Source organism: Mustela erminea, chromosome 5 (genome assembly GCF_009829155.1).
Source record: "Mustela erminea isolate mMusErm1 chromosome 5, mMusErm1.Pri, whole genome shotgun sequence".
Lineage (NCBI taxonomy): Eukaryota > Metazoa > Chordata > Mammalia > Carnivora > Mustelidae > Mustela > Mustela erminea.
The window spans coordinates 44,044,714-44,058,979 of NC_045618.1; the positions used below are offsets into that span (position 1 = coordinate 44,044,714).

Here is a 14,266-nt window from a genome sequence, read left to right on the forward strand (position 1 = left end):
CTTTTTCACCTCTACCACCAAGCCATTTATTTTGAGGGACCCGCGTGATTTTTATAGAATTACCCTAGTTGGCATTGGGCTGATCGTGTCTGGTGGTGTCCCTTACTGGGTTCTTCTATCTCTTGTTTCGTAAATAATATTTAGATCTCACATCTTAATTAAATTCAGGTTAAATTATATATTATTCTTTCTTGCTAAGAATACTTCCTGTTACATCAGTTAGGAGGCATGTGCTGTCTGGTTATCCCACCTTTTTTTTTTTTTTTAAGATTTTATTTATTTATTTGACAGACAGAGATCACAAGTAGGCAGAGAAGCAGGCAGAGAGAGAGAGGAGGAAGCAGGCCCCCTGCTGAGCAGAGAGCCTGATGCGGGGCTCAATCCCAGGACCCTGAGACCATGATCTGGTCATCCCACTTTTATTAATAATAAAATTGATTAAGTGGATTTGAATGAGACCGAACTATCTCCTATAAAGTTCCCCATCAACTTGTCAGTTGTTTGTTTTAACAGCCACTCTGGTGTGTTTGGAGGAGGTATAAAATGATGATTTTTGGACTCCTTTTATTCCTTCTGTATTTGTTAGCTTCGTTACTTTCCGTTTATCAGTTTTTCAGTAGGAGTTGGTGCCCTGGCCACCTGTTAACATGAACAATGATTATTTTAAAGGATCTTTATGAAATTTTTATATGTCTGTGCTTTTACCCATTGTTGTCATCATTCTTTCTGACACTCTAATTGCCCCATCACATGAAATTAACTATATGATCTGTAGGATTTACTTGGAAATAATCCAGTGCAGGGGATAGATGAGTCAGGAATGTCTGTGAATTAAAATTGTTGGAACTGGATGGTGGGCTCATGATATTGTTTGATCTTTCTCCTTTGTATAAAGTTTTTAAAAATCATCTGTTATTGGCTAGTGGTTACCCCTTGATTTCAGTCTAGTGTCATTTTGATAGCTTCTTTGATCTCAGGCATAAGAAACCCCAAGAACATTCAATACATTTCCTGCTTCAGAGTTAGAATCAGTCACTTCTCCAGGGATCCCTGATTCTTTTTAGTGGGAAACAGTATTTGGAGGCTACCTGATCGAGACCCTGGCAATGCCACCAGATAGGCCTTGTCCTTAGCCTCCTCAGGGGACACACTAAAAAATGTTTTCCAGAAAAAGAATGAATCAGGCATTCAGATCAGTATTTCCAATTCAAATGAAAGACTACGGGTTTTCATTTAACTTTTTTTTCTTTTTTTTTTTTTTTTTTTGCTTTATTTTGATCTATTTCATGCTAAAAAGTTTGGTTTCTAACAGCTACTTTTACTTTATCCTAATTATTTATGACATCCTACTTCTATATAATGTAATAACCTAATTTTATAGTGTGTGTGTATTTATGTGTTGAGAGGGGAGAAGGTACAGTTTTAAAATAATGTTATCAATATTTAATATGTCCTCTATGGTTCATTTTATCTTTAAAACATGTCTCACTAGAGAGCACCTGGGTGGCTCAGTGGGTTAAGCCACTGCCTTCGGCTCAGGTCATGATCTCAGGGTCCTGGGATCGAGTCCCGCATCGGGCTCTCTGCTCGGCAGGGAGCCTGCTTCCCTCTCTCTCTCTCTCTCTCTGCCTGCCTCTCCATCTACTTGTGATTTCTCTCTGTCAAATAAATAAATAAAATCTAAAAAAAAAAAACATGTCTCACTAGAGATGTATAGTCAAAAGACTGTTTTTCATAGTTATTTGAAATCACTTTTCTTCCTGTGGTTATGCTATCAACTTGATACCCTGTTAAGTCCATTTGTTTCAGTTTGCTTTAGGTTTTTAGATGTTGAATTTCTCCCCTCCGTCATTTCAAGCGATTCTGAGGTAGTACTGTAACACAACGGATATCCAGAAGTTTCGTTTGCGTCCTTGCTCCTTCACCCCGGGTCTTCCTTCTTCCCATAGAGAATCATTTTAATTAGTACGAGGTGTATGCTTATATTGTTTTAAAAAATGCATCTATTTTTTAAAGATTTACTTCTGTATTCTAGAGAGAGCCAGCGCATGTGAAAGAGTAGGGGGAAGGAAAGAGAGAGAGGGTCTTTAAGCTGACTCCCCACTGAGCATGGAGCCCGACGTGGGGTTCGATCTCACGACTATGAGATCATGACCTGAGCTGAAACCAAGAATCAGAAGCTTAACCAACTGAGCCACCTGGCACCCCTAAAAATACGTAGTAACCATATAAAATGAAAAATGTTTTCCTCCCTGTATCACAAAGGACAGTATACTCTATACTTTGGCACCCTTTGCTTTCCTACTTTACAGTGTATCATGGAAATTCTTTCTTTTTTAACTTTGTTGATTTGATCCTTTGTATCAGACTGGTTTTATATTTGTGTCCTCTTTAAGTATGTTATGGGATGTGGCACTCTGTTCCTAATTGTGCCATCAAATACTGGGAGAGTTAGTGACCTTACTGAGTTGTACCGAAGTCTCTTTTCTTTCCTTCTCATCATAGAATAAATGGCTTATTTTTATTTATTTATTTTTATTTTTGTTCTCTCTCTCAGTCTAAAGGAATTCCTGCCCAAAGAATACATCAAGCAGAGAGGAGCGGAAAAGAGAATATTTCAGGTATTGGAAATGTACAGAACTTTATTATTCTTCTCACTCCCTAACATCGTCTATTAGTATGAGAGGGGCCTCTGCACGTGCTAGGTTAGTACCCCATACATGTACTCTGCTTCTATAATAAATGATTAGTGACTCCAGAGTGAAGAAGCTGACAAATCTACTTTGGGCAGATTTATTATCTTAATCCATACGTTCTTGCTAAAGGTTACTTAGTCCTTCTGAGAAAAAATGTGCATGCATTTAATTTCAAAGGCATTATCTTGATAGTGTCGGAACAAGGTGATTTGCTCCTAAAATGCACTGAAGAAGTAGCTACAAGTAGCTTCTTTGTCCTGATATTTGTTTTTTGAAGCTTAGAATGTGGAAAATGGTGTCTTTTTAAAATTCAGGGCTTTTTCCCCTAAATGTCAGAGAGTTCTCTCTTCCTGGCAAACACTAAGAAAAGCCCTATCATCAATTCTACCATAAAACAATCACTCCAGTGAATCCAAAATATTAAAGTCTTCTTTGGTATTGAAATGTAAATGCAAGTTGAAGTAGAAATGTCATGTGTTCATGTGTATAAAATGCACACGGTCTTGATTCCAGGCACTCTGATGTGTAGGCATTTCTATACCCTGCTCTTTGGAAAACCATGTCTTTTGGGTATATGTTAGAATGATACCTCTCCTGGAGAATATTATTTTAGCTCTCATTGAAAGCGTTGGTTCTGAACCTTTGGGAATGCGGAGTTCTTCCAAAAGTGGATTACACTTTGGATTCTGGTCTGAGTCCAAAGATTCACGGCATGAATTGTTGCCTGTAGGTATAAAATATCTAAGGAGTTTGGGTTCCAGTTTTCATTAGGAAGCCCTGCATCTGAGCTGTCTGTGTGCTCTGGTCCTTGCTGAGCTGGTACATGTGTCACAAAGGGGTCTCGGACACAAATGTCAGTGACCCATCATTCGTAGTGACTGTGTGTGCCATATATTGTAAACACCTCTACCAAGTCCACGTGCTGGCAGAGCTGCAATAATGGGTCCTTGCTGCTGTCACTTGTAGGAGCATAAGAACTGTGGAGAGATGAGTGAAATAGAAGCCAAGGTCAAGTATGTCAAACTCGCCCGATCCCTCCGGACGTACGGTGTGTCCTTTTTCCTAGTGAAGGTAAGTTGGGCAGGGGGCAGGGGGCAGAGGGTTGTTGGCAGGCAAGCTTGCTTTGTGGTCCCAAGACCCCTAGCATTTGCAGAGGTAACATCTGGCCAGTGGTCACCTGAGTTTAGCCCATGGGGCAGACCCGAAGTGTGTAAGCTGTGTGAGCCTGGCTGCCTGTGTGCCTCCAGGCACTTGTGTCTTGGCCTGGTACACTGCAGTGCTATAAAGTCACTGAAGGAGTACGTTTATGTCTACTTGTTATCACTTTACTTTGAAAATGTCTCACTTAAGATTACCAAGAGTTCCCTGGACTAAGTGAAGGCTGTCTATCTCTACATACCGAACTGAATTAATGTAGTAAACAGGGTACTTTGTATACTTTCAGGTGGGCTTTGGGATTTTCTGTGGCCTTCAGATCTGATTTCATGGGAATTGTTTGCCATCCTACTAGAAGGAAAGAGGCGGGTCTTTGAAATTCAAGACTGAGGCCCTCTACGGGTGTGTTCTTAGGTAGACTGATAAACTTTTTGTGGAGTCTGACCTCACATATCCTTTTTTTTTTTTTTTTTAATTTCTTTTCAGTATAACAGTATTCATTGTTTTGGCACCACACCCAGTGCTCCATGCAATCCGTGCCCTCCCCAATACCCACTACCTGGCTCCCCCAATCTCCCACTCCCCGCCCCTTCAAAACACTCAGGTTGTTTTTCAGAGTCCATAGTCTCTCATGGTTCACCTCCCCTTCCAATTTCCTTCAGCTCCCTTCTGAAGGGAGCTGACCTCACATATTCTATTAGTCATCTTACTAATAGGTTTCATTGATTGCCATTTGTTTTGCTGTGACTCTTGGCTTCCTGCCTCTTGCTCTTGGCCCTGGAAGAAAACTACACCATGTGAAGTTTCTCATGTTGCTTGAGGCAAAGGAGACTGTTACCAGCTGTGGGGCAGCTGCCCCCAGGGACAGACGTCCCAAGGCCCAAGTCAAGGTCCTTTAAGAAACGCACTTTCCTCACTGCTAAAGAGAACCAAAGAAGAATAAAGTTACACTGTCCTCTAGAATGTTTGGGGATAGAGATGCTTTTTTTGACTATACTAATTGGAGAAAGCTGCTTCATTGGGGGTGAGGAGCAACAAAGATGTTACACTGAAGAAGGGGAAACACTTCTTACTGACGACTTACTTAAACCAGACAGCCCTTGGTCTTATACCCCAGAATGCTGAGGCCCTTGCAAATGATGAAAGCATAGGTGAATCACTTTGTTTTTCAGAAAATCATATAGAAGTTGAATTTTTCATATTTAGTGTGAGTTTTAAACTGTCCGTGAATTTTTGCCTGGGGCTGATGCATTGTAGGTACGAATGGCTCCATTTCCCTGAAGTGACTCTGCTGTAGCTGAGGTAAGCCCATCTGACCTGTAGTCACCTACATCCTATTTCCTCCTGCTAACTCCCCTATCCTCACCATGAGCAGATGGCGAGTTCTGCTTGTTTTAGAAGAAAAAGCTGCTTTTCATTTATTATTCTGAAGAACAGTAGATGGCAGATGAGTTCCAATACCTCATAGGGACAAAGGTAAAACAAATTTCGAGCATGTCCAGTGCTTCGGTCTCAGTTTCCATGCTTTCTTGAGGTTTTCTATAGTCTTTTATGTATGAAATTCATTCTTGTTTTCATGTTGTTTTCCATCAACCCCATCACACTTGATACAGTCAGTTTCAGTGATGTGCATATAAGTCAATAAATTTAGGAAAATACATAGCACACAGCAAACTAAATGTAGTTATGAAAAACACTTGAACAGCAAGGTCCAGAAAAAAATAAAATGTTCCCCAAGGCTAATTTAGGGCCTGAGAAAAATCTGGCTATGGCTAGAGTAATTAGAGGTAGAACACAGATCTTCTGGTTATTGCAAGGTCTTGTAGATTTGGTTAAATGAAAACTTCTTTCACAAAAGTATTTAAGACAAAATAAGAAAGTAGTGGAAATTTTCTTCCTTCATTCTTCTCTCCCTTCCTTTCTCCTTTTCTTCTTTCCAAGTCTTTATTTTTTATTTTTTTAAAAATATTTTATTTATTTATTTATTTGTTTGTCAGAGAGAGAGAGAGAGAGAGAGCGAGCGAGCATACACAAGCAGGCAGAGTGGCAGGCAGAGGCAGAGAGAGAAACAGGCTCCCTGCGGAGCAAGGAGCCCGATTCGGGACTCAATTCCAGGACCCTGGGATCATGGCCTGAGCCAAAGGCAGCGACTTAACCAACTGAGCCACCTGGGCACCCCTATTTTTTATTTTTTTTAACTTACATGCCTTTGAAGAAAGGCCAGGATCAACTTTAGTATACATGTTAGGTATTCAGATTTTTATTTTCTTTAGTTTTATTTTTTGTCACTTTATGGAAGTGAGCACACTGCCCATGTTGATTTTTTGCTCAGTGGTCTTATTCATGTACATTTTATTTTAGAATTTATTTTGATAGGGGCACATGGCTGGCTCATGTAGTTGAGCATCTGAATCTTGATCTCCGCTCAGGTTATGAGATTGAGCACCATGCTGGGCTAGAGCCTGCTTAGGATTCTCTGTCTCCTTCTCCCTCTGCCCCCCACTCATGCATTCACATGTTTGCTCTCTCAAAAAAGAAAATTGATTTTGATAAATAATTTGTATGACTGCAGTTGTATTATTTTCCAAGTAGGACAGTTGAGAATTCAGGAGTAATTTAATACTATGGACTAATGAACCTTGTAAATCAGATCAATAGGTCAAATAAGATGGCTTCATACACAGTGAACTATCTGGAAAAGAAAGACAGAAAACAATTCCATCTATAATAGTATCAAAAACAATAAATTACTTAGGAATAAATTTAACCAAGTACATGAAAGATCTATATACTAAAAACTTTTAGACACTGGTGAAAGAAATTAAAGACAATACAAATAAATGGAAAGATATCCCATGTTCATGGAATAGAAGAGCTAATATTATTAAATGGTCCATTCGCTTAGCATAATTTTCAGCCTCCAGATCTCTGTACATGCTATAACAATATATAGTCATTTTAACTCTTAGGTTTATTTTTAAATTGAGTAAATTATTCAAGTAAAAGGTATATGTCAACAACATGAAAAAACAGTTTGTGTGTATTGATAAGTGCAGTCGTTTAGAATAGATGATGAAAAGAGATCCTATGCAGAACAGCAGACACGCACAAAAATTGTATGGCTTAAGGGATAATAAGTTTTTTAAAGGCATAAGTAACAGATTTCTCTAGAACCCTAACCTAAACATACCATACCATTGAATTGTGGAGGAGTTTCATTGGCATCATTTAGGAAGTTAAAAGTGAGTGATTCTAGCTTCTCATTCACTACTTCTATAGAAGTGTTAGAAATTTTCTATAGAAGCTATTAGAAATTTAAGTCATTGAAATTATAATTTCTGAAACATTTAGATATTGATATTGAATACACTTAATCATACCACATGGCCTTAGGATTAATCATATATAGTCTCAGAGTAGTTAGATATATTTACAGGCACTTCTATCATATTTTTTTCCATATCCGTGAAAACACTGACCTAATATTCAGAGTATTATACTTTGTTGTTATAAAAGAAAGTGCTTAGGGATTGGAGTCAGGAAGATTGGCCTGTCATCCAGGATGGTGACACCCCTATGTGGGAAATAGCAGAAACTCCTATAACTTTGAGAGATATTCATAACCCCCCTCAGCCTCAGTTTCTTCATCTGGAAAGTGGGAGTGATAATGCCTTACAGAGCTCTAGTGAAGATTAAATGAGATAATATATGTAAAGAAATGTGGACCCTGGTGAGGGGTGACTGGGTGGCTCAGTCAGTTAAGGGTCTGCCTTTGGCTCAGGTCATGATCTTAGGGTCCTGGGATTGAGCCTCCCTCTCATAGGAAAACTGCTTCTTGCTCTCTTCCCTGCTTGTGCTCTCTCTCCCTCTCTCTCTCAAATAAACAAATAAAATCTTAAAGAAAAAATGTAGTACCTGAAAAATAAGGCTATTTGATAACTTTTGGATTATCTCTTAACCCTTCTCACATCTCCTTAATCCCCGGCTCCTGAGTCTTTCAACCTGTAATTGCCTTTTAGAACCCATGGCGTAGTGCAAGAGTTGGCAAACTCTAGTACTCTAGTAAACTCTAGTAAAAGATCAAATGGTATCTTGGGCTTTACAGGCCATACTGTTCATCTCTGCCCATGTGGCCTAAAAGCAACCATAGGCAATACGTAAATGAACGAGCATGGTTAGGTTCCTATAAAGCTTTATTGATAGGCTCTGAAATTTCAATTCCATATAATTTTCACATGTCACATAATATTAATCCTCTTGTGGGTTTTGGGGTTTTTTTCCCCCAACCACTTAAAAATGAAAAATTCACTCTTAGCTGTCAGGCCACAAAAAAGCAGGCAAAAAGCTGGGGTTAGCACTGGCTTTAGTTTGCTGATTCTAATATAGAGAATGTCTATAAGCCATTTAATGAATCCACAGGGAATGGCTTTATGTGGCAGTAATCCCAATGCCTAAGAACATAAGCTTTAAAAAGAAACACCTAGATTTGGATTTTGGCTTTGCCACTTAGTTTTACCTTAGATAAGTTACTTTACCTTTTGTCTATGCATGTTTGCTCACCTATAAAATTGTGCCTTTTTTTTGAGGTTTAAATAAGATCATAGAGAAAGGTGGACTGTGGCATGTAAGAGCCTAATGAATGGAAGCTGTAAATGTCTACAGTCTTCCTCTTTTGCATTTTGCCTTGATACCCTAACCAAAACCCCATAAGCAATGGTAAGCCATTTCCCATGGCCTGGAAAGGATCTTGTTCACGCCAGGAAATTCTTTTGTAACCCTTCTTCCTCATTTATAAATTTGTTTTCTTAACTTTCCCTGTAGCCACAGCCAGAGCTCTGAGATGTAAGATACCTGGTGAGCTGACCCTTTTCTCCCCTTAACTACAGAAGCATTACAGAGGGCATTTGGAACCTCTCAGAACTCTAAGTTGAATAGATGACCAGTTTTAGAGAAAAATGGCTAATGAACAGGATCTTTAACAACGTTTCGTTCTTTTTTTTTTTTTTTTTTTAAGTTTTATTTATTTAAAGGACCTCTCCACCCGGTGTGGAGCTTGAATCCACTACCCCGAGATCAAGAGCCACGTGCTCCTCCGACTGAGCCAGCCAGGTGCCCCTAACACCATTTTGCTCTTAACCAGCCATCCCTTTCTGCTGTGCCCCTAAGAGAAATAAGTGTACTGATCACACAGCAGAGTAAGCAAGCCCACACTTTGACACCAAGCCAAGGTAGAATTCCAGCAAGCACAGCTGGATCACAGGCTTAGGCCACGTCAAAGTTAGGGGCCTCGAGCCAGAGCATGCAAGAGTGCAACCCACCTGCATCCCTTCACTCAATTCTCAATCTCCCATGTAAGACACAGGTGACCTAAGAATCTGCCAGTCTCCCCGCATGGGAGAAGAGCTGGAAAGCAAGCAGGCTTGACCCCAGCCAGCCGCCAGTTTGGGGGTTTTTTTTGTTTGTTTGTTTTTTATATTTCTTTAAATTCAATTAGCCAACATATAGTACACCCTATATTTTTACATTTATTTATTTAAAATTTTTTTCATTTTTACATTTATTTATTTAAATTCAGTTAGCCAGCATATAGTACATCATGTGGTATTCAGTGATTCATTAGTTGCGTACAATACCCAGTGCTCATCATGTCGCGTTCCCTCCTCAGTGCCCATCACGTGGCTACCCCATCCCCTGACCACCCCCCCGCCCCACTCCCCTTTTGCAAGCCCTCAGTTTGCTTCTTGGAGTCAAGAGTGGGTCTTGGCTTGAAGCCACAGTGATGGCTGAGATGTGCTTGAAAGAGAAGGGGCGGGGCTTGTTAATGAAGCAGGCCTTCTCTCGGTAGAATGCATTCCTTCTCAGGCCTCTAAGTTATGCAAGCTCAAGACATCTTCCAAACAAAACCAACCTAATGAGGACCACCTGGAAAGAAATTTCTGCAGCATGGCAGCAGCTACAGCCTCTGTGTGTGTCTGTGCTTGAGAGACAGGACTTTGCGGGGCCTGCCTAGGCTGCTTGCTTAGCTGGAGAGAAAAGGACGCTGGTCTCTGTAGCTGAAGTTGGCAAGGCTGGGTGTAGGGTGGACTGAGCTGCGTGGGATATGGGGAGAAAAAGGAAACTTCTCCACGCATGCAGGCTCTCCCACTGTGGGCCTAAGGCAGGTCTTGGGGGAAGAACCAGTGTGGCTCACCCCGAGCTGAGCCTTTCACTCTTCTGACTTTCCCCAGCTGCTCTGCATTTTGTGGGTAGGCCCTGAAATCATTTGATCCCTTGACCGTGGTCTCCCTTGCTGGGTTGCAGCATATTCTGCATTTCTTCTGTCCTCCTCTGCCTAATCCTGCTCTTCTGATGGAATGCTCACTGTATGTTGTTAGCGTGTTCCCCGTGACTCCCTCTTCTGTCCAGAATGAGCTCGACACGAGCCAGGGCAATCCATCACAGTTCTGTGTTCCCGCACCCCAAAGCTCCCCGCCCATCGGGAGGTGCAGATGGAAAAGGCTGAAGGCAACAGCTGCAAACCTTATTTTATTTCAGATCCCCTTCGGGGTCCCAGCAGCTGGGCTCGTGCCAGCGCTGTGTGGCTAACTGCCTAGAACCTCTTCGCCTCAGTCTCTGTGTGGCTTCTGAAGGCAAGGTAGACTAGCCGTCATTGTCCACCTTGATTACATTGCTTTCACCTCTTGCAGAACCGGCCTCTCTTTACAAAGAATCTGACGCTTCCCAGTGGTTTTTTTAAGGACTGGGAGGTTCTTCCACTGCCGTATTCCCTTTGTCAGACACCCACACAGATTTCCGATCCTGTTCTCTCCTCCTCCTGGGAGGAAGCTGGAGATGTGCCCTGACCTTGACCGTTGAATGACTTATGAACTGCCCATGGGAGCTCCCAGAGATTTTTGTCTTCTCTGATTGCTTTCACCAGAGAAGAATACACGGTGGTAGACAGTCTGCTTTTGAAGTCAGAGGCGTTTTTGAGTTGCTCGAATTTGTGTTCCAGTCGTGGCTTTACCACTCACTACTGTTTGCCTTGGATGAGTTGCTGGTCTCTTCATTTGCAAAATGGGGATGATGATACCAACATTTGAGGGATGCTCTGAAACTTACTAGATAATATTTATTAAATACCTAGCACATTTGCATTATTTTAAAATTGCCTATCCCTACGTATACATACATGATTTGTGTTTGCTAATTTGTATGTATCGTCCTCTGAGAATGGTAATTTAGGCATTGCTGGGTTTCAGCAAATATTTGGGAAGTTCTTTTTTTTCCCTGATAACATTAGAAATAGTTTTTTTTTTTTTTTTTTTTTTTTAAGAAAAGGGAGAGAAAGAGAAAAGGGGAGAGGAGCAGAGTGAGAGGGAAAGAGAGAATCTTAAGCAGGTTCCATACCCAGCACGGAGCCTGACATAGGACTCAATCTCACAACGCGGAGATCATGACCGGAGATCATGACCGGAGTTGAAATGAGGAGTTGAATGCTTTAACTGAGCCACCCAGGCGCCCCTGAAATAGATTTTTTGTTTTGTTTTGTTTTGTTTATTTATTTATTTATTTATTTATTTATTTATTTATTTATTTGACAGACGGAGATCACAAGTAGGAAGAGAGGCAGGCAGAGACAGAGAGAGAGGGAAGCAGGCTCCCCGCTGAGCACAGAGCCTGGGATCATGATCTGAACCGAAGGCAGAGGCCTTAACCCATTGAGCCACCCAGGCACCCCCAGAAATAGATTTTTTAAGTAAAGTCTGGTGAATAAGGAAAACCACAAGAAAATAATACAAACCACTTGAGGTGATCATTGTCACCATTTTATCATGTAATGAAATTTTTATTTCTGAAGATCTTGTTTTGAATTTTATTTAAAAATTTCATTTTTAAAATTTTATTTCATGTAGGGTTAAGCTATACAAATAGTTTTTATTTTTATTTTATGTTATATTGCAAATCTGTTGCCTTGAATTCAATTGTTTTCCAATCATATGGTTTTTAATGGTTCTAGAATCATCTGTTATATGGGTATACCCTAAATAAGAGCTCCCCTGTGGTTGAAAATTTTGGTTGTTTCCAGTTTTTCACTATGATAACTGTAGTTACACATAATCTCACATTGAGAACTTCTTTTTGAGTAAATTGTTTTATTAAAATTCAGTTAGCCAACACATAGCACATCATTAGTTTCAGGTGTAGTGTTTAATAATTCATCAGTTGCATATAAACACCCAATGCTCATCACTTCATGTGCCCTCCTTAATGCCCATTTGAATAACTCTCTAAAAACAATCTGTGTCAAGAGGGGGAACATTTTTTTTTTTTTTAAGATTTTATTTACTTATTTGAGAGAGAGGAAGAGCACAGAGGGAGAGTGAGAGGGAGAAGCAGACTCCCTGCTGAGTGGAGAGCCTGACGTGGAACTCCATCCTAGGACCCTGAGATCACTACCCGAGCCAAAGGCAGATACCTAACTGACTGAGCCACCCAGGCACCCAAAAGGGGGAATATTTTTATAGCTTTGGACCAGTATTGATGCATTTTCTTCCATAAAGGTTTTGCCACATTGAGTTCCCATCTATAGTGATTCTCTTTCATACCTTCTTCACTTCTGAGTATTAATTAAAAAAAAACAACCCTCCATTTTAGCAAGTGAAAACTTTATCTAATTGCTTGTTTCTTACTTGGTTTTTTTCTCCTTCTTGTTTTTTTTTCTTAAGTTTTTATTTAATCACCCGGTGTTATTCGCAGTAAGTGCATTCCTTCATCCTCATCACCTACTGCACCTGTCCTCCCACCCAGCTTCCCTCTGGTAACCATCAATTTGTTCCCTATACTTGAGTCTTTTGCTTGGTTCTTCTCTTTTTTCCCCCTTGCTCATTTGTTTCTTAAAATTCCACATAGGAGTGAAATCATTTAGCGTAATATTCTCTAGTTCCATCCTTGTCGTAGCAAATAGTAAGATTTTGTTGCTTTTTATAGCTGAATAATATTCCAGTATGTGTCAGTGTTTGTGTGTATACACACATACATGACATCTTCTTTATCCATTCATCAGCAGATGGACACTTGGGCTGTTGTCTTATCTAGGCTTTGGAAATAATACCGGTATAAACATAAGTGTATATGTATCCCTTTGAATTAGTGTTTTTGTATTCTTTGGACAAATACCCAGTGGTACAATTGCTGGATCTTAGGGTAGTTCTCTTTTTAAATTTTTGAGGAATCTCCATACTGTTTTCCACAGTGGCTGTACCAATTTGCATTCCCACCAACACTGTTATTTTTTTCTCTACATCCTTGCCAGCACTTGTGTGTCTTGTATTTTTTATTTTAACCATTCTGACTGGTGGGAGGTGATACTTCATTATAGTTTTTTATTTGCTTTTTCCTGATAATCAGGGATGATGAGCATCTTTTCAAGTGTCTGTTGGCCATTTGTATGTCTTCTTTGGAGAATTGTCTATTTATGTCTTCTGCCCATTTATAACTGGATTATTTGGGGGGATTTTTGAGTTTTATAAATTATTTCTATATTTTGGATACTAACCCTTTATCAGATATGTCATTGGCAAATATTTTCTCCCATTCCATGGATTATCTTTTCGTTTTGTTGATTGTTTCCTTTGCTGTGCAGAAGCTTTTTATTTTGCTATAGTCCCAGTAGTTTATAGTTGTTTTTGTTTCCCTTGCCTCAGGGGACATATCTAGAAAAAAGTTACTATGGCCAATGTCAGAGAAATTATTGCCTGTGCTGTCTTCTAGAATATTTGTGGTTTCAGGTCTCGCATTTAGGTCTTTAATCCACTGTGAATTAATTTTTGTGTATGGTGTAAGAAAGTGATCTAGTTTCATTCTTTGGCATGTTGTTGCCCTGTTTTCCCAACACCATTTATTGAAGAGACTTTTTCCCATTGGCTATTCTTTCCTGCTTTGTCGAAGATTAATTGACCATATAATTGTGGGTTTATTTCTGGATTTTCTATTCTATTCCACTGATCTGTGTGTTTGTTTTTAATGCCAGTACCATACTGTTTTAGTTACTACAGCCTTGTAATAAAACCTGAAGTTCAGAATTGTGATTCTTCCAGCTTTGCTTTGCTTTGCTTTGGGTATTTGGGGGTCTTTTGTGGTTCCATACAAATTTTGGGATTGTTTGTCCTAGCTCTTAAAAAAATGCTGTTGGTATTTTTATAGGGATTGCATTAAATGTATAGATAGCTTTGGGGAGTAGAAACATTTTAACAATATCTTTTCTTCCAAGCCATGAGCATGGAATATCTTTCCATTTCTTTGTATCTTCATTTTAGGTCTTTAACTTCTTTGGTTAGGTTTATTATTTGGTATTTTATTATTTTTGGTGCAACTGTAAATGAGATTGTTTTCTTAATTTCTCTTTGCACTGTTTTATTATTGGCATAGAAAAA

General features: G+C 39.7%; 1 protein-coding gene across 7 annotated transcripts in view; it reads left to right on the forward strand.

Moving 5' to 3' along the window:
• Positions 1-14,266, forward strand: part of TLN2 (talin 2) — a 421,428-nt gene that overhangs the window by 243,923 nt on the left and 163,239 nt on the right. For all 7 annotated transcript variants that reach the window (XM_032342750.1, XM_032342743.1, XM_032342747.1 and 4 more), the window contains 2 exons: positions 2,558-2,621; positions 3,663-3,767. In XM_032342750.1, coding sequence (XP_032198641.1) covers positions 2,558-2,621; positions 3,663-3,767 — 169 coding nt within the window. The remainder of the gene's footprint in view (positions 1-2,557; positions 2,622-3,662; positions 3,768-14,266) is intronic.